Source organism: Hirundo rustica, chromosome 13 (genome assembly GCF_015227805.2).
Source record: "Hirundo rustica isolate bHirRus1 chromosome 13, bHirRus1.pri.v3, whole genome shotgun sequence".
Classification (NCBI taxonomy): Eukaryota; Metazoa; Chordata; class Aves; order Passeriformes; family Hirundinidae; genus Hirundo; species Hirundo rustica.
This window is the reverse complement of record NC_053462.1, coordinates 3,508,957-3,528,948: the sequence shown is the minus strand read 5'-3', so window position 1 is coordinate 3,528,948 and position 19,992 is coordinate 3,508,957. Positions and strand designations below refer to the sequence as shown.

At 47.9% G+C, this 19,992-nt stretch overlaps 1 protein-coding gene across 2 annotated transcripts in view; it reads right to left on the bottom strand.

Moving 5' to 3' along the window:
• The window catches only part of ALPK3 (alpha kinase 3), a 32,791-nt gene extending 16,649 nt beyond the window's left edge, over positions 1-16,142 (bottom strand). Inside the window, exons 1-3 of one of the 2 annotated variants that reach the window (XM_040077006.2) lie at positions 15,976-16,142; positions 5,981-6,019; positions 2,715-2,836 (exon numbers count right to left, since the gene is read on the bottom strand). In XM_040077006.2, the coding sequence (XP_039932940.1) occupies positions 2,715-2,836; positions 5,981-6,019; positions 15,976-16,118 (304 nt within the window). In that variant the 5' untranslated portion in view covers positions 16,119-16,142. The remainder of the gene's footprint in view (positions 1-2,714; positions 2,837-5,980; positions 6,020-15,975) is intronic. The other variant, XM_040077007.2, reaches the window with a different exon arrangement.
• Positions 16,143-19,992: the final 3,850 nt, after the last annotated feature.

Below are 19,992 nucleotides of genomic sequence, written 5' to 3'. Positions count from 1 at the left end.
AACCACATCCACTAAGCACGTGACTGTCTACTTACCCTACTCCATCTCTCTTCCCCAAGCCACGGGCAGAGCCCTTTCCCCTCTGTACTCTGCAACAAAACCATGGAGGCAGTGATGGGATCAAGCTCCTGAGACGATGATTTGTGATCATCAGATCAGAGGGGTTGAACCTGGCTAAGCAGGGCTGAAAGGGCACTGAAGAGGCAGCTGTACAACAGTGGGCTGGTGCTGACTTACAATGGTCTTGGCTGAATCCAGCCATCACCTGTCCTGGCTGGACTCATCCCCTAACAAGCAGCCAGAGACCTAGGCCCCTTCATCCCACTCCCCCCATTTTGTCAGCTGGCATCTCTCCTTCCCAGGCAATGCCACACAGAAAAGCTGGAAAATCCTTGTGGCAGCACCTCCATGAAGGGCCACTCTGAAGAGAGAAGCCCAATATCCACTCATTGTTAATGAGCTGCGATGACCCTTGAGACCCTGAAGTCCAGACAGACCCACCAAGGAAAGCATTTGGTGCAGAGATGTGGGATGAAGGTGCACAGTAAATGGAAATGTTCTTTAGAGAACAAAGGATGAAAGTAATTTTGTCTGAAAAAAGAAAACATCTCATAACTGATGCAGGATTTGACCCAAAAAAATCAAATCAGACATAGCAGAGATACCAGTAGCAGGTATCAGGAGGAAAGGAAGGTTTGCCTCCACATACAGAAATCTGCCCCTGCCTGACCTGCTTTTTCCCTGCCTGCACCACTCATCACATTCTGGAGATTGGTTCATCAAACATTTGCATCTTTCTGTGTTCCTAGGACAGGCCCAGCAAGTCCTAGTCCAAGCATTCCCAGACATGGGACTAGCTTGTAACTCTCATTATTGGTCAAGAGGCAGCAAAAAAAAAGAAAAAAAAAAAAAAAGTAAGATGCTATTGTAGGTCACGTATCCATATTTGTGGCTTGACCGTCAAAACAGGAGCAGGTGACTGTCTGCCCTTTGCCTCCATCAAAGTGTCCCTGGACTGCAGCCACAGTGCTGGGACTGAACTGGTTCCACTCTGGTCACTGGCCAGGGATATCACTGCCGTTTCCTTGCTCCCAGCAACGCCTCCCAGTTGAACACAAACACGATGGCAGGGCAAGATACCTGAACTAACAACCAGATTCTTCAGCCAGAGTATGCTTCTCACTTCCTGCCCCTCTCTCCTAAAGAGATCCCGAGCTCCTAAAGCAGTCCACAGGACCACATACAGGAGATGCCCAGGTGGCAAAGGTGGTCCAAGGATGATTTTAAAAACATTTCCATAAAAATTTCTAAGTGCATAGAGACATCCTCCAACCTAGTTTACCAAGCACAAAAATATCATGACACATGCTGAAAGAGACTCATTGACAATTTCCTTCACCTGAGCAGGAAATGAGGCCAGTATCGGGTGAAGTCTTCTGCTGGGTGCAACACACCAAGGAGAGATGGAATTTGTGAGAAGGAACCATCAACCTCAAAGGTGCAGCTGGTGAAGATTTAAGGCAGTGAGAGAAGCCAGGATTTTTACTCTGGGTTTCCCAACATACCTACACATTTTCTCTCCTCTGACACTTGCAGAATGGCGCATTCCTTGGTAATGCACAGTATGTCAAGCTTCTGCTTTCAGAAAACAAACTGGGAAGAGCCCTTCTAATGACTCCCCAAATAAAGCGGTTTGGACGCATCTCCTAGAGCCCCCTTTGGCTTTAGAAGCAGCAAGAAGGGTTCTGCTGAAGTTAAGCCTCAGTAAAATCAATACATAAGTTGTACCCTTGCAAGTTCAGAAAGTCAGCCTTCAGAACAAGGGAATCCATAAGAGAAAAGCCAAGAATTCATAGCTGGCAGTTTTCAGAAGGACTGAGGGTGTGTCTCCTTATTTCCAGCCTGTTTCTAACAGCAAACCAGATTTCATTAGGAAAGCTTTGCTCCTTCTGCCTAAGAGGCTCACTGGATATACTCTCCTTCTTCCAAAACTTACAAACTTGTTTCATGTCTCTCACTGAGTAACCTTTTGGAGTAATTAATACTAGTGAGGTCAGGAAGGATGATGGAGTTGTTAATAAGTACATCGAGAGAAGAGGTTTTAGAGCCCCCATATTTAAAGAACAAAATCTCGTCAGCAAAGGAGCTACTTGCCTCTACACCAATGTGCTGCCATGCCACAATGCCTTAGCACCAACCTTCTTTTTTGGCCTCTCCCCACTCCTCCTCCTCTTTTTTTTATTTAACCCCTTCCTGCCCAATGGGAGATTTTAGCTCATTGTGCAGCTTTTATTTTAGATGTTGACAGACACAGAAGTTTACCACTGATACAAATGTAGCTGTGCTCTAACCATTAGTGTTGGTTCCAGCACAACAGCCTCTGTCTTCAAAACTGCACATTCCTGAGTTACAGAGTACAGGATTAGAGAAGCAGAGATTAGGACAATAATAGGTAGCTGGTCCAAGCAGTAACCAGCATATCCCATTTTCTGGTCTTTCAGTTGCCTTGTTTGAGATGTTAGCTTATGCCTTTGCCTCTTTACACTCTCACGTTTCCCACCTCCCTTAAATCACAGCTAAAGTCACCATGCAATTGCTGAACCTTTGCTTGGCATTCTAGCAACAGTGGGCTTGTTATCACTTGCTGCAGAATTTAATTGGCACAAGTCCAGCAGGTGAGGCAGGACCAGGTTATTCACTGAAGACACTGTTACCTGTCACTATGCACGTGAATTTAGCATCAGAGTCCTCGGACACAGCACGGGATTTGATAGTGGTTTCAAATAGTGGCTGTGTTTCCTCCGTCAGCTGAGAAATGATTGCGCAGAAGGTGCTCCTGGAAGATTCAAGAAGCATTTCTTAGAGATAAAAGCACCAGAAAAATCAAAGGGTCCACCTTGTGTCTCACCTCAGCAGCCTGTGTTCTCGGTGTCCATGCCCGCTTCCCTCCCATCATCCCTGCACTTGCTCACAAGTCCAGTCCAGTGTCAGGGCATTCGACTGATTTCTACCTCCTAAGATGACTGTCAATTTAAAGCGACATTTGGGAGCCATTCCCTTTGTCTTAGCCTTTATGGTTACCAGGGCAATGAATGTTGATCCACTGGATGAATGAAGACCTGTTTTAGCTCTTTATACCAAAACATCTCTTTGACCAGCCAGCAAGCTTAGAGCTCCATCTGACAAAGTAAATTCCCAGTTCTGAACTGTAATTGTTTCAAGAGTTGTTCTGTTCACTGGGATTTTTTTATTATTTGTGAAGAATTTATGTCATTTCAGGCCAAGTGTGACTCGAACATGTCTCCTGAACACAGCAGCCCTCTTAGAATTGAAGAAAAGCTGCCAGCTGTGGAACAGCTCACTGAGGAACACCTGAGTCTGGCTAGCAGCTTTCTGAACCCAGGAATTATCTGGGAAGGAATTCCCTGTTTAACCCCTTACTGCTGCAGGTGGGCACTCACACTCCCTACTCCAGGGGGGTCAAGCTCTGACCTCGAAGTTCATGTTGGGACACCCAAATAGCCAGAACTATCCTAACAGTGCAATCTATAATGCTCAAAAGTGGACCATGGATTCTCCAGGTATTTCAGCGCTGTTCAATGAGTGCGCCATATTCATCCAGTACTGCCAACCCTACTGCAGCATAACTGAGACAGGTCCCAGAAAATCTGGGCTTTCTTAAATTAAGGGAAATTATTCAAATCCAAATTGGGTTTTCACTCAGATAATGCTGAGGCTCTTGGAAGGGAAGAGCTTCTGATTTAGTTTTTCCAATTAAAATGGTACATATTTACAATAGGAGAGGGAACCCCAAGGTCTCAAGTGCAAAGACGTTGGGAGAAACAGCTAATATTGCAAGAGAACCGGAAGCTGGCAGCTCTATTTATATAATTTTCAGCAGTGGAAGACATTCCTTAACAAGTGATCAGCTTTCAGAAACAAGCAAGGGGTGGAACAAATGCCCAAACCACTCCTGACACAGCTCCATCATGAGCAGAAGGGCTCAGAGTGTGTGGTGAGGGTTCCATGGGGAGGACCCCAGCCTCACAATGCTCTACCTGCTAAGGAAGCTAACTGGTTCAGGGCAAACCAAAAAACCCCACATTTAGCATGACCCAGCAAGGGAAGGTGCACTGACAGGGACTAAGCACACGTGGCTGAAGGTGACAGGAGAGCTACAGCCACAGCAACTGCCTGTTTCATCCACCCTGAAAACTTACCTGGAGGCTGCAACGTCATTATTTTTCCTCTGCCTTCAGTTAGAATGGGTTGATAAGAGATGAAGGGAGGTGAATCCCTGAGTAACAACCCACTGGGATGCAGCAGGAACCTCACCCAGCTCCCAGGCACCTTGTGCTGGATGAGGGTCAGGGTAGGGGAAGCTCAGGATATTGCAAACCTGATTCATCCACTGAATGAGAGTTATAAGCATGGTCTGTTTCCAAACACGTGTGGCATGGTATAAAAATAACAGATTCCACAGTTCAGACTGTTTTCTGTGGAAATCAATGGTTACTAGGACACTGGCCCTGGCAAGCAACTCTTCACTCAGCTGTGGGACCAGGAAAGAGCTGTGGGAGTCAAAAGCTGTTTCAAACCAGAACAACCTTTCCAAATTCCAGTCCCAGGAAAAAAATGCCCATTTCCACGGAGCAAGGCAGACAATCCAATACAAGGCAGTTACTGGTAGGGTTTTGATGCTCCCTTCAATACAGATCCCCCACCCCATACCAGTAAATGCCTTTCAGATCCACATAAAGGAATTTCCCAAGCATCAACCAACACTTCATACCCCAGCAGGTGGGCAACTGGATCAGCATCTTATAATCAAGTGATGCACACACACGTAGTGGCTCTTGGGACCCAGTTTAATCCCAGCACCATGCCACCGGCACCAGCAGGCAGCACCAGGAATAAGCCTGGTCCACTCAGTGCAAATCCCACAACAAGGTGAAATACATACAGCAAAGGCTACTGAATGGCTCTGGAAAGCAGCTGTGGTCAAAAGCTGGGGGCGCCACAGGCCTGGCAGATGAATCAGAGACTTGGCCAGTGACACTTGGCAGGATGCCTGGAAGGTCTGTTGGGTCTTTCAAAGAAACCATTGTGTTGGTCACAGCAGGATTTGAAGGCTCTGGCACTGTGGGGCTCTCAGCTGACTCACTCCAGCTGCAAGGAGGCTTGTTCAATTCAAATTGCTTTCTAAATCAGTAATTCAGAGCATTCGAGGAGCTGGACGCAAAAGCACTAGACACTTTTCCTTTGGGCCTTCCTGGAGCTGCATCTTTGGGGCAGAAAAAGCCCTGGAGCCTAGAAGAGACCCCTGGCAATTCAGTAGCCTTTTCAATTAAAGAGGGATTTCCATACAAAAGCCTGCTGGAAAAGGAGATTTGAGAAGTGTATTCCTCTTGTCACAATTTTCTTTTCCTGACGTTTTGATTAGAAATCCCAGAGCTATCGAAGTGTTCTGGAGAGGCCTTTCCCTCCACAGTCCTTCTCCTACAGGCCACTCCAGCAAACCGGAAATGCCAACTGATTTCCAAATGTGTTCTTTTGCCAAAAGCAAAGTACAGCTGTACAAGTGCATTTTGGGGCAGAGTCCAAGTGAATGAGGATCCTCACAACAATGGCAAGTGGAAGAAAATTTTTCCTCTGAATGTCTCCGGGCAGTCACATCCAAATTTTAATGTCTCTGTATGGAAGTCTCACTTTAATATAAAGAAGTAGCTGAATACCCATCCTTCGGCTAAGAAAGAGGAATATTTCTTGTACCTTAATACAGGAATTATGATGAACATTCACTTTTCTTTGTGCAGTTCAAGCAAGTATTAGGGATCAAATCACGCAGAATGAGGCTGTTAGATCACTTCAGGGCTCTCGACTGATTAATTAATTAGTACCAAAGCATTACAGGTTAATCGCGTGCAGACAGATTCAGAAAAGTGTTTGGTCAGAGCAGTTTAATGCAATGTAGTTTTACCTTCCTAAACTGGAGGGAGAGAATCTGCTGCTTGATAAGCTAAGCAAAAAACAGCACAAAAACCATTAGAGAGAGAAGCACGGAAAGGAGCTGAAATAAACAAACCGTTACAGAGACATATTAATGATGAGTCATTTTGCAGAGGTCAGAGTTCCTATTAAAAGAAGGTACAGCTGCCTTAGGCTGCCTGCCAGGACGAGCAAGCCACATTGTCAATTGAAATCAACGGCTGTAAAAATGAAATGGTCGTTAACCGCAGAGAATCAGTGTCAGGACATTTATACAAGTATGTTTCCAAGAAGCAGCACCTTGAGCCTTCCATGCACCATCTGCAGCACTGTGCTTAAAGCAGGCAACTCCACAGGAGATGTCCAGTTAAATGCAGGCGGGAGTACGGACGAGACCAGCTCAATTCCCTGCTGGCAAGCAGGTGGCCTGAGCTGGGTGCCCTCTGTGCTTCCAAGGACAGCTCCTGGGAGAAGCTGAAATCTCTCTGATCACATTGCTTTCCAGCTTGCCAATCAAGGCACTAAGGTCTGGCAAAACATTAAAATAAAATAACAGACGTAGACTTTACAAGAACCTACACATTTTGCTATCTTTGTGGGAACGTGTAGTAGCATTAACCAGTTCAGGGAACAAAATCAAACCCACAAGTCCTGCACAGGACATCTTGGTGAGCTACTTACCAGTGGTCACCAGCTCTCCCAAAGGGTTGTCTTCAGGGCCCCATGTCCTAGCCAAAGAGCCACACTGCCAGACTGTGGCGGGCTGTAGGAAACAACCTCTGCGCATTGACCTGCAGCAGTCAGGAACGGCTCCTCAAGCCTTGAGCTCACCCACATGGCAATCAGAAGTCTAAAACTAACAGGGACAAGCTACTCAGCAGCATGTAAGCTCAGTGATTTAATTGCACTGAGGTCCATGTTATGCCTATGCAACAACCTCACCACATACAGCCTTGGAAATGACCGCAGCATGAGCATCCCCTCTGGGATGTACCAAGCCAGACTGCCACATCCCTACATGCACAGAGACCAAACCCTCTCAGCCTCTGTTCTGAACACCAGTGAACCACCAAACTTCAGTGCTCTAGGATGGTGCTACAGGAGACAGCAGAAAGAACCACATGGAGAGCCACCTGAAGGTGCACTTCTTCAGGTCTCCTACCCAAAGGTGTGAGTCCCAGTCATGTGGAAGTCAGCAGGACTCCAAGTCTTGCCCTAAAAAAGATCACAGAGAGACTCTGAAAATTGTTCCTGCCAACTGTACATTCCACCTGTGGAGGCAGAACCTCCAGGTGAACAGTAAGAAAAGAAGTAGTTCAGCTTGAAGTCCTGACACTTTACTCAAATAATTACATATTTCCTTTAAGAAAAACCTGAAGGGCTCACTGACTCTTCTCCCTTCAGGGAGGGCAAAGACAGCAGAAATTTTGGACTGTTGCTCAGGAGCAGCTTTAACCGGTTCAACATGGGTGGCACTTGGTCTTTTGGCAGCAGCTCCACCCTCTCCACCCCCAGCCACACAATCCTGGTCCATTCCCAGTGCCAACTGCTGGTCATGCAGCCAAAGGATGTGCAGGTTGGGTGTGATCCAGCTGGGAAAATCAAATGCTCACAGTAACAGGCTGAGGATCACTCACTCACCTGATCCATCTTTCGTGTGTTGTGCTGGTCCATGGGAGAAGCCAGACAGAGGAGCTGTGTCCTTCCACCTCTTGCAACATCCCTGTGGGCTCCATGCCCTTTCTGGCACCGCCAGGCCCAACTTTGCATTACCTGCCTTACTAACCAGCACCTCACCTAGTCCTCAACACTCAGAGACACCCTCAGAGCTTCTAGAGCTCAAATTGCACCTCGTGCTGCTCTCATGTCCCCTGTCCTGACCTCCTGGGGATCCAGGTTCCTCCTCCCAGCCTCCTCCCAAGCACGACCACCCTGAGTGATCTCAGAGACAGCTGTAGCACTGTGCTCTGGGCTGCCCCCAGGCACCTCCATCTGTCTGGAAACACAATTCATGGGTATGAGTTGTCCCAAAACATTTTGCTTACCACTGCAAAGGAAAAACATCTTTTTACCCTCCAGGAATACTAAAGACCTTCTTAAAGGGAAGTCCCCAAAATCATTGCTAGCCAGAATGCTAGTGCAGGCAGTAGTGTGGTTTTAATCACGATTTCTTGCAAAAGACAAATAGGGATGTGTCTTGGCTTGGACGTAAAGAAAATAGCAAGAGTCAGAACAAAGGCTGCTTGTGCCATGAACCCATTGTGCTCACGGATGTGATCAAACAGTAAGCACTGACAGCCCCTTTTTTTTAATCCCCAGTATTGAGACAACATGGGCTTTATTCACTGCACATCCTGAGACAACGCTCAACACTGAACTGAGAGTCTCTTGAGGGCCTCTTGATATTATCAGAAGAAAAAGGCCATCATGCATTAATTGAAGTTTAACCTCAATATGCTAAATTTGCTTTTCAGACTAGAGATTCAAGCCCCAGAGAGCACGATCAAATTGTGGATCCTGCAGCCAGCACAGCCCTGCCTGCAGGCAGCTGGCGCTTCACTTCAATTACGTTCCAGCATATCCATGTAGAGCTGTGACAGCACAGCTACATCAGAACCCAATCCACCCTGCTGGAAACATGCAGCTCCTGAGCAGGGCACCAGATGCTGCAGCTTTCCTGGTCTGATCCTCCCTGGGACTGGGCTGTCTGTGCCCCGGGCTCCCCAGGGACTTAGGAGCACACACAGCACAGGGCTCTGCTAATGAAATGTAGCATCAGCACGGCTGCGTCTCCCCCGAGCATGCTCGGGGCCATTATGGTTACTGGATAAAGGCAAATGCTTATGTTATCCCGAGGAACACACCTGAAGTAGCGAACCAAGGACTCAAGTTTAACCTTTTCTTCTATTGGAGAAGTGGACTTCAGAAAGGTCTGCTCCAGACATGTCCAGCACTGGTGGGATGAAGCCTCCTCAGGCACTTCCCATTGATGAAGAGAAGCTCAGCTTTTTATAAGCTGGTTCTAAAAATACAGAACTGTTCTTAAGTGCTGGACCATAGCATTATACCTCTCCACCACATCCCTTCTATCAGTCTCAGTTCTCGTTAAATTTCATTTTATCATATGCTTTCAAACTCCTTTGGCCATTTGTCATCATCTTAAAGGTTTTAGCCCTTCAACTACTCGTAATTTCCTTTGGAAGTGAAGACAGCCATCCTCGTTTTTCATGTACTTGCCAAATTTCAGCCTTGCAAGGGCAGAAGGCAGAACTGTCAACACTACTCACTTTCTTTAACCACTCAAGTTGATGGTCTGGGCTGGCATCCACTAGCACTAAACTGCTTGAAAAACATAGATTTTCAGTCTGGCACCTTTTTTAACCCTTTCATGCAATCATCCATGAAATTACTCTCTTTAGGTATTTCTTATCACTGAGATAAAGAAATCTTTCTCCTTCCAGTTCATTCCTCACACGGAAGTGAACAAGAGCTCAGGAGACCCTGAAACAGGCTTGACAGTGGTCATATGGACAAGCACCTGGACTTGAGCTGCTTGAGCTGCAGCAGTATCAATATTTTTCAGTGCTCTTCCACAGCATGAAAATTGACCCACACAAGCTGTCCAGGGAAGGAAAAAACCAGCAGAACATGTCCATGACAGCAAAACCACTAAAACGTGTCCAAGTTATGTTTGGAGGGAATCAGCATTGCAGCAAAGCTCCTCGGGAAGCCCATGGAGACTGGAACCGGGCAGCCTGTCCACCCTGGGAGCTGGACAGAGGGACTGGCACTTCCCTACAGACATTCTCCCTCAGAATGGCTCTCTGATCCACGGCATTATTGGGCAAGTTTTGCACATGAAGACTCCCAAGTATAAGGAAGCAATTTAAAACATTTAAATACTGAGGCTTTCATGTAGGCATGGTTGTGCTCACAGCTGCTCTCCTGCCATGTGTCCCGCTCCTTATCAAGCACTCCCTGCACACACAGAACGAGTGTGCTGGTGTTCATATACCATGGCAGGAGCTATCAGCAGGCCCGTGATAAAGCAGCTCTGAGTGCTGTGTTGCTGCACAAGACACATTGTTATTTCACTGACTGGAAAACAGATGTATTGAGTCTTTGCTTGTCAAGGTCACAGACCGAATCGATGCCAGAGATGCAGAAATGTAGCAATTTTTTTCTGCAGGTAATTCACTTTTCGCTGAGATGAACATGGACTTGTGTGTAACAATTCAGGCTAGATTTCATTAACAGAGAAGGTGGAAAACAATAAATTAAGTTACACATTCCAGTATCAGCCTCTGTAGTGCTCTGAAGATAGCTCAGATTTGTGTATTTTAACTCTGAATTATTGCTGTCTTTATGGCCCAAATTAAACTTAGAAACACACCAAGGAATGAGAAATGGGAAAAAAAAAAAAAAAAAAAAAAAAAAAGGAAAGCAAATATTGGACAATGAGATGCCCAGGAAAGGTGACATCCTCCTGGCAGCTCATTACACAGAGGAAAAAAAAAAAAAAAAAAAAAAAAAATTGCCTGTAACAGCCCTTGCACCTTCCTCTTCCTAGACCAGGCGATGCTGTGAAGTGTGAGACTGAGTCAGTGTGACACAGCAACCTCACTCACTTATATCTTCCTCCCCTCATTGAAAGAAAGCAAGGGTAGAGCAGGTTTTAATCCCAACTCCTGGGAACTGCCTCTACTGTGGCATGAGAGGTGCCTTGTTTGGAGATGACCACACTCTCCCCTCCACACAATGGTATCCTTGGCCTGGGAAACATCCCCTTTTATGAGGTTTTCTGAGAAGAGCACAGCTCTCACATGTGATGTACCCTAAACCTTAATAGTGGCCTTGAAGCTCATCAGCTCCCCAGCCTACACACTCGGCTCCACTTGGCTTTCTAGCAGATACGGACATATGGACAGGAGGCTATAGAAAGGGAGCTGAAAAACCTCCCTTTGGAATTGCTGAGGATTGTTATTCAGTGTGCACAGCCACCGAGGAGCCCCAGTCAAAGCAGACACCCCTGTGCAGGTAGTTACAGCAACGGGAAACAGACATCTCTGTCCTACAGGTCACAGGGTGTGGAGATGAGTTACTGATGCCTTTAGCTTTGCCTTTCCAGTGGGTACTGGCTGTCCCTCCTTCCTGAGTTTGGGACACTTCCATCCCACAAATCAAACTGACTGAGTGCTCTCAGGTGCCTCAGCTGGCATCTGACCAGGGCGTTACACCACTCCTCGCCAAAAGTGAAGTCCCATCGGACATTACAGGTGCCCACCCAGCTGCTAAAGAGGGAACTCGACTGAACTAAAGCTGCTTTTCAGGAACCAAGTGCTCCTCAGCTTCCAGCACACCTTATTATAGCAACAGATCTTTCTCCTTCATTTGATATTATGTGCAAAGCAAGAAGGACAAGATTGGGGATGGTTTCCAGCCAGAGAAGCCAGGTGGCAAGGCCCTCTCCTGAGCTCAACTGCCTCCCTGAGCAGAGTTATCCAAGAAAAGATCAGAGGCAATGTCACTACACTCTATAAATATCTGTACATGATACAGCTATGACAGTAGAAAGATATTCAAGCAAGGAAGCAATGCTCTAATGAGACTGAGGAGCAGACACCTGCATGAGGTAAGAGGTGCGGATCGCTTCCAGCAGAGAGGTTTGCCTAGCACTCAGATGAGGGTTTTATATAAAATTGCATCTCTCTGCACAATACACTCTCCAGACTTGCTTGTTCTTACAAGGACACCTAAAATGATGCCTTGAGAGTTGTGACCCACAAATGCAGCTAAGGCAGAGCCTGGACAGGACTGACAGCTCCTCCTCTCTCTTCGTGAAACAATTATAGTCAAGTGCTTTGAGACACAACAGGTTTATTAATAAAAAATAAAATAAAAAACCCCCCACATCTTGTCAGCAGCCAGAGGAAAGGGCAAGTCACTGTGGCCATAAGCTGCTCCTCACATTGTCAGGTATGTTAGAAGACCAGCGAAGGAAAGACAGTGATTTGTTTGCTCACAGGGAAAATCCTTAGTTCCCAAGGGCACGAAGAGTGGATACCCTGAACACTCTGTTAAATAAAAGGATGATGTTCTATCTAAGGCCATTTTCAACACCTCTATTCTTCTGCCCCCCTTAGCAGCACCTCTGGAAAATTCTACAAGTTAAAACCCAGAAAACTCATGTTCTGGTTACCAAATTCATATCCTTCCGTTTACATGACATCCCTTTCCTCCAACAGGATTGCGGAAACCAAGTAAGACCATCCAAACTTCCCTCAGCATCAAACCACAGAATGGTTTGGGCTGGATGGGACCTTAAAGCTCATCCCATTCCATCACCTGCCATGGGCAGAGACAACTTCCTCTATCCCAGGTTGCTCCAAACCCTGTCCAACCTGGCCTGGAACACTTCCTGGGATGGGGCAGCCACAGCTTCTCTGGGCAACTTGTACCAGGGCCTCACCACCCTCACAGGGAAGAATTTCATCCTAATAGCCCAACTAACTCTGCCCTCTGGCAGTTTGAAGCCATTCCCCCTTGTCCTGCCACTTCAAGCCCTTGTAAAGAGTCTCTCTCCATCCTTCTTTTAGGCTGCCTTCAGGTACTGGAAGGCCACAACTAGGTTATATTACGTTATGGTCATAGGTTGGAGACAGATTCACGACTGGACTCACTGATGATGATGAGACAAACAGCAAAGATCTATTATGGCTGCCTCCTTTTATCGAAAGTTCAAAATTCCCAAGCTTGGACAACTGATTAGTCAGGGTCTCAGCACCACCCAGCTCTCTAGCCAGTGATATCTCTGCATTCAGGATTAAATAGAATTAGTTAGTCTCCCTGTTTGAGTTCAAATCCATCCTATCATTGCTCACCCAGGGACCTATTTACTTCTTTTCTACAATGAGCTAGACTTAGGCAAATTAGATTTTCTGTTATGGCTAAATTTGTCTGTCCAGCTACAGACCAGCTGTGCTGTGACAAGGTTACCCAAAAGCCTCTCCAGGATGCACAGTTCCAGCCTTTTCTCATAGCAGAGGTGTTCCATCCCTCTGACAATCTTGGTGCTTCCCTCTAGACTCGTTCCAACAGCTCCACTCCTGTGCTGGGAACTGCAGAGCAGAATGTGTTCAGAAGCCACCCCAAAAGCAGAGATTTCCAACCTCAGTTTCTTTTCTTAAAGATTTCCCCAAGTCTTTGTGTATCTCTACCATGTTACTACACTTTCCACTGCTCTACGAAGCAGTGAGGAGAAAAGGCAAATATTTTGGTTAAACATACTCTACATATACATATAAAGACAGAAAGAGAGAAACCTGAAAAAACACATTTTCTATGGATGAGAATATCCATTTTAGTTTTCTAACCACTACAGTAGCCTCCCAAAGCAATCCTGCGTCTGCATCGTTTCTCATTGCCTTTGTTAGCTTCAAACGCAGCAAATCCAAATCCATTCTGCGTTGAAGAGAGCTGCTCAGTGTTATCTGCTGTTCTGCACGTTGCCCATCATGCTTTTCAAGTTCTCCCAGGCAAGCTCTCCAGATGTTCCTGGATTTAATTAAAGCCATAACTGCTTTCTGAAAGTCTCCTTGCTACACCATTCCACTCACTTGCTTCCCAGAATTGTTATGATACATTATTTAATTGCAACACAAAAAACCCCACTTCATTCAAGCCCTTGACCTGCATCTTAGACAACAATTTCCAAAAATCCGGGCTCAAGTCTTCAGGACTTACAGGGCTCTGCAGGGAACCAAGACTTTTATATGTGTCCTCCCCAACTCATAAGGGAATCTAGGAGTCGCCATGAACTCATGGAAAGGTCAATTTTGCCATTCAGCGATTATTTAGTCGCTGCTTCTTACAACAGAAGGGGCAGACGGTGGAGTTAAAGAGACAAAATGAAACTGCCTTGCCACAAGCTTTGATAATCATGTACATAAGTGGTTGGAAAAATGATTGGAGAATTTGTGGAAATTGAACGTGCTGCTGATTTAAGGGGGGGCAGCACAGAGTCCCATTACCAGCACTGGGCACCCACAGACAGAAAACGGGGTGCAGCCATGGCAGAATTAGGTTGACAAGAGGTTCAGGGCTCAAGAGCTCTGCAGCCATGGGCCAGATTTACCATTCCTGAGCCACAGCCTCAAGTGGTGGTACAGCCAGAAGACACCAGGTGCACTGCCTGCACGGGTGCTACATTGCTCCATGCCTTCCTCAACAGAGGAAACTGGGAATCCAGCTGGGAACACTGAAGGTATTACTTGCAGGATAGATGAACCCTCCTTTACGGTTAAACTGATTAAAGCTGCAATTTGAGCGTAGTCAAGGAAAAGAAGAGTTAAACTGTAGGCAGCCCAAGCACCTCAACATCTTCTTTATTAAAGCTTCTGTCTGCTTGGAATCTGCAGAATGGAGTCACTGGGCTCAGTTAAGAGATTTCCAGTTCACGGTATGATCTGAGGCCACACGCTGTGGACTCTGTATGGGCATTTGGTGATGCTGAAGATGTCACAGCGTGTGGCCAGTCTGCCATTAGCTCATACCCCAGCACGACATGATACCACCACAAAGGAACTGAATTCAGGCAACTTCACTTTGGCTTTACCCCAGTTCTAACACCTGACTTCCAAGCAGCACTTTTTTATCTCTTTTGGTCCTCCATTTATTTTTATGAATGTCTGACTCCTTGAGGCATCAATGCTTGACATGCTGGAAATGGATTATTTATAAACCATCAGCAAGGAAGAGGCACACTCATTTGGAGAGCTTATAGACTGAAGAGCATTCCCACTGAATTCAAAGCAATTTCAAGGCTTTTTTGAACGCCTCATACAATCACCGACACCTTGGGCACTGCTGGCACATCACAGTGTAATTTTGTGTTTGCTAACCTCCATCAGGCTCAGCTGACAGCATGTTTATCATACCTTCTGCCTGCGAACAAAGCCTTATTCCTACCCTAGACCCTGTGCCGGAGGCCATTCCTGACCCAGGAATGCTGATCTCATTGCTGCTCAGCCCCTATCTACAGTGCAGAAATGCCTTTTTGGCAGTAAGATAAGGCACCCGCGCACGGAGCCCAGTGGGCCCCTCGCTTTGCCCGGTGAGCCGCTTCACTACAATGAAGGCAGGAAGGTCAGTGCTGTTCCCTGAGTTTAACTGGAGACACTCTTGTTTGTAAGGATTTCATAAGGACGGCTCGGACAGAGACTTCACTGAGGTCGGCAGCTTTCTCATGAAGGAAAGAAGAGAGGCAGCACTTATCCGTCTCTGGTCTCTGGTGACCAGCGATAGGATCTGAGGGACCAGCATGAAGCTGTACAAGGGGGGTTAAAACAGATTAGATTATTGGCTATTAAGAAAGGGTTCTTCACTCAGAAGGTGGTGGGTCACCATAACAGACTCCACAGGGCAGCAGTCATGGCCCCAAGGCTGCCAGAGCTCCAGGAGTGTTTGGACAACCAGCACAGGCACAGCGTGGGATTGTTGGGATGTCCTGTGCAGGGCCAGCGGCTGGTCTCGACGATCCTTGTGGATAGGATATTCCACGATTCTATTCTATGATTCCTCCACTTCACACACCCCCCCCCCCCGCCATACACAATGTGCGATGCCGACAGGCCCTGCCCGGCAAGAGCTGCGACACCCCCAGCTCTCTTTGGGAAGGCGAGGGATTGTCTAAGCACGCCAGCTCCTCTGGGGTGCCCGAGCCATCGCTTGTTTTTCTCCCCTGGAATGGCCAGGCCCATTGGCTACACCACTTCCAGCCGGCTGGCCTCACGGCTTGGGTGAGGGCCAGCCCGCCCTCCCCGCTGCACCCGGCCCGGCCCGGCCCGGCCCGCGTCCCCCGCGCCTCCGTCCGCCGCCTGCCCCCGGCGCGGCCCCCGCAAGCCCCGCGGCCGCTGCCACCCGCACCCACGGCAGCGGCCAGCTCGGCGACAGCACCCACAGCAGCGCCTTCCCTGGGCCGGCGCTCACCTGTTCTGGGGCCGGATGCCCAGCAGATAACTCCGTCGGTCCGGCCGCGAGGCCCAGGCCGCGCTCTCGGCCTCCTCCGCGCCGTCGATGTGGCTCGTTCCCCGCCCGTAGAGGCCCGCGAGGGCCCTGCGGGTCGAGCTCATGGCCGGAGTGCGGCTGCCCTGCCCCGCGGCCGCCGCTGCCCGCCCTGTCACTCACCGCCGCCGTTTATAGACGCCCCGCACATGCCGCTGTCAATCGTGACGCAGCGGGCCCTGCCCGGCCTCCCCGGGCCGGCGGCCCGGCCTCCTCCTTCTCCTCTTGCCATCGCTGCCAGCTCGTGTCCAGCTTTTGAGGAAGGAGTGAACTTTTCCTTATGATAACCTCCTCACCACGGGGGATTTCTCACACCTCAAAGATCTCTCTGGTGACCACTGACAGAAGCCTATGGTGCAGCATTGAAGTTGTGTCAGGTTTACGGTGGGTATCAGGAAAAGGTTCTTCCCCAGAGGATGGTCAGGCATGGTCGGGCACTGAACACACTCTCCAGGGAATGGTCATGGCCCCAGGGCTGCCAGAGCTACAGGAGCTTTTTGACAATGCTCTCAGGTGGAAGGTTGGATTGTTGGGCTGTCCTCTGCAGGGACAGAAGTTGGACTCGATGGTCCTTGCAGGTCCCTTCCAGCTCAGGTTATTCCATGATTCTGTGATCTCTTAGGATCCTTCCTTGCAGTCCCAAGGCTCCCACCCTGGCTGGCTGCACCACTCCGTGTGGGCATGGCAGTCACATCCTCACGTCAGGGTCTCATGACTTGGCAGCCTGTTTTTTATTCCAGAATGCCCAAGAGAAAGTCTGTGATGGTATTTATTCAGTCTCCATTAAAAAAAGACAGCAGAAAAGAGAGATGTTAAAGGTGGATACATGTCACAAACAATTACTAGCAGTGATTTAATACCAAGTGAAAATATAATGAGCAATAAAGTGGAATTGTTTTCTTGTTCTACCTTTTTCTTGCCTGTCAAGTTGTTGCATCATGCGCTGCAGACATGTCGCTGGTGGCACCGCATCCCTCCAGCACTGGAATGATGGATGAAGCAGATTCCCTGTGGATTAGCTGCCTGCCCATGGCTGCAGTGATTATGGCAGGAGCAGGGAAATTAGGGCAAATTGCTCCATTCCAGGAAATACAACATGATTAGAGCTGATTCTCCCTGGGCAGGAGGGGCAGCAGATGTGGCAGCAAGCAGCAGGGCAGGTGATGGATCGGTTGGTGCAGGACACTCCTGATTCCTTTTCCGTGGCAAATACGGTGATTTGGAATGTGACTTTGGATAGGGGCTGGCACAGGGGTATGCACAGACACACAGAGTGTGTGCATCACCCATACAGGTGACACAACAGTGGCAGGTGATCACATTATCGGGCGTGTAAATTGCAGGATTTGTGATACCAGAGAGGATACTTGATCTTGGCAAATGCCAAGGAGATGGACCTCCTAAGATTTTTGCATGTGGTTCTAGGAAATATGGAGAAGGGTGGTCCCAGAGGGATGACTGAAGCCCCCCCACCTTCACCAGGCAATGAAATAGCAGATGAAATTGCATAAAACAAATATAACATGATCCATGGGGGAACCACAATACTCATTTTCAATAGGCAGCAGTGGGCTCTGTGTGAGCTAGTGTCACTTAGGAATAATCCATCTCAAACAGAAAACAGCAGAACTCAGAGAAGGGCAGCAAGGACAAGCCAAGGTCCAGACTGGCTGCTGCATGAAGGGTAACTGTGCACTGGGACTCTTCAGCCTGGAAGAAACAACTGAGGTGCCCATGACTGAGGTATACACCTCTGAGAGGGGCAATTACAGCAAGTCAAATGAGCAGGAGGTAAAATAAGTGAAAGGGAGAGGCTTCCTCTCTCCCCTTGGCTTTAGGCTACTCCCACATATGGCTGTGGCTGTTAAATGTCAACAGGGATTAATGAAATCCACAGGACAAATCTGTGGAAAGAAAATCTCCTGAGGTTTATGCAGTATGAAGATATTACCTTCAGTTCAAGAAATGTTTGAGCTGCATAAGAATATTCAGTGTGTGCGTGCCTTGATCTCACACTCTTTGCTCTGCTCTGGCTGCTGCCCAAATGTGGGAGGCAGGATGCTGGGCTGGGAGGACCCAAGCTGGCATTCTCCTGCTCCCACCCCTTTCTCTGGAAGGAGAAAGAGGACTTTCAGGTCCCACAACTTCAGGAGACCTGAAGTCCCAGCATATGAATTACACATTATTTTATCATGAGCCCAGTCTCTTGGCATATTGGTCTCATAGAACAGAGCCCAGACTAGCTAAGAAGGGTGTCCAGAACAGGTAGGTTTCTGCTTTGGGCCTGGAATTGTGTCTGGTTTCAGATTCCCAAATACAGGAAAGACACTAATATGCTGGATCAAGTCCACCGAAGGCCACCAAAAAGTTTGAAGGAGCTCAGACACCTGACATAGGAGAAGAGGATGAGAGAAACTGGGTTTTAAGCTTCAGGGAAAGACTAAATGGAGACATCCTTGTTTTCTTCACTACCTCATAGGAGGGCGCAGACTCAGAGGTGCAGAGTGATGGAATGAGAAGCCAAAATGCAAATGGCAAGGAGGAAAGTTCTGATTAGATATTAGGAAAATTACTTGCCCTATGAAGGGAATTGAGCACTACCACCGGGACTCGAGAGGTGGGCAATCTCCATTTCGTGAGACAGCTGACTGTGGATGGGACAGGGTGCTGAGCAGCCGATTGACATTCTGCTCAGAGTGGGGGGCTGGACCAGAGACCCCCAGAGCTCCCTTGGCACCCTGGTCGTGCCATGGTTCAGTGCTGCACCCTGTCAGCAGAGAGAAGCCTGCATGGTGAGCGCAGGTTTAGCTCAGATGTGACGAGAAAGAGCCTGCTGTGGTGTTTGATCCTCCCCCCAGATGTGCAGGAGTTATATTCTTTTTCTGCCCTTTCAAGCTCTGAATGGTTCTTGTGCCCGTTGCCTGCTGAGACAGCTTCCTTTCACAGCATCTGCTCTCCCGTCAGCCTGCTCAGAGTGTGACAGTGCCCTCTGCTCCTGGCTCTGGGAGAAACGTGTTCAGCTGCTGGAGCCTGAGCCAGTCAGAAATGAGGCTTCAGACCTCGTTAGCAAAGCTTTCTTCCTCTGCCTCCAAATCCAGCACTGACTCACACAGTCACAGATGTTTTCTCACTCCTCTCTCACAATTTATCCTTCCCTTTCCCATCTTGCACCCTTAAGTTCCTCCCTTTCTAAAATTACATGCTTCTTCCTGCACTCTACCAATAAGCTCTCACCTCTGGTTCTTCCCTTCATATTAGCAGATGGTGCCAGGGCAGAGCTCTGGCAGAGGATGAGCACAATGGGCTTTCTGAGGAGGTATTTGGAGGAGGATTCTTTCACTCAAGCCTGGAGAAACAGTCTGCAGGGAACACAGCAACCTCCAGCTGTTTGAAGAGATTCTGCATCAACCAGAAGTGTCATCTTTAGCTATGGGAAATTGCTGGGGTTAATTTAATGATCATTTTTATTAGCTATGTGTGCTGCATAGATAATAACTCCACAGCATACTCGTGCCACGGAGCTGCTGGCACATACTCAGACAGAATCTTCATTTACAATCATTTATAGGTTTTCAACCTGCAAGGGTGTATTTCTAAATGCCTAGCTGAGCCCTGGAGAAAATAGGAGAAAGGAGGGTCTGTGTGATCTGACAGCTGGGGAGATGAGCACAAAGGAACGTCCTGTGCTTTGCATCACCTTTCCTGTATCCATGAAAGGAGAGGACCCGACTTGGAGCAGGGAGTGCTCTGGGTCAGGTTGAATGGACAGGGTGTAGCAGATTTTCCTGCCTTTGCAGTGTGACTATCCCATTCTGCACAAAGGAAAGGACATTGAGGGAGAAAGTCTTTCCTCAATCCACCAGTTCTGTTTGGTTTGGCTTTTTCCTACCACCTTCTTCCCCATCTGTTATAAAAGAAAAGCAGCAGTTAGAGGTGCATCCT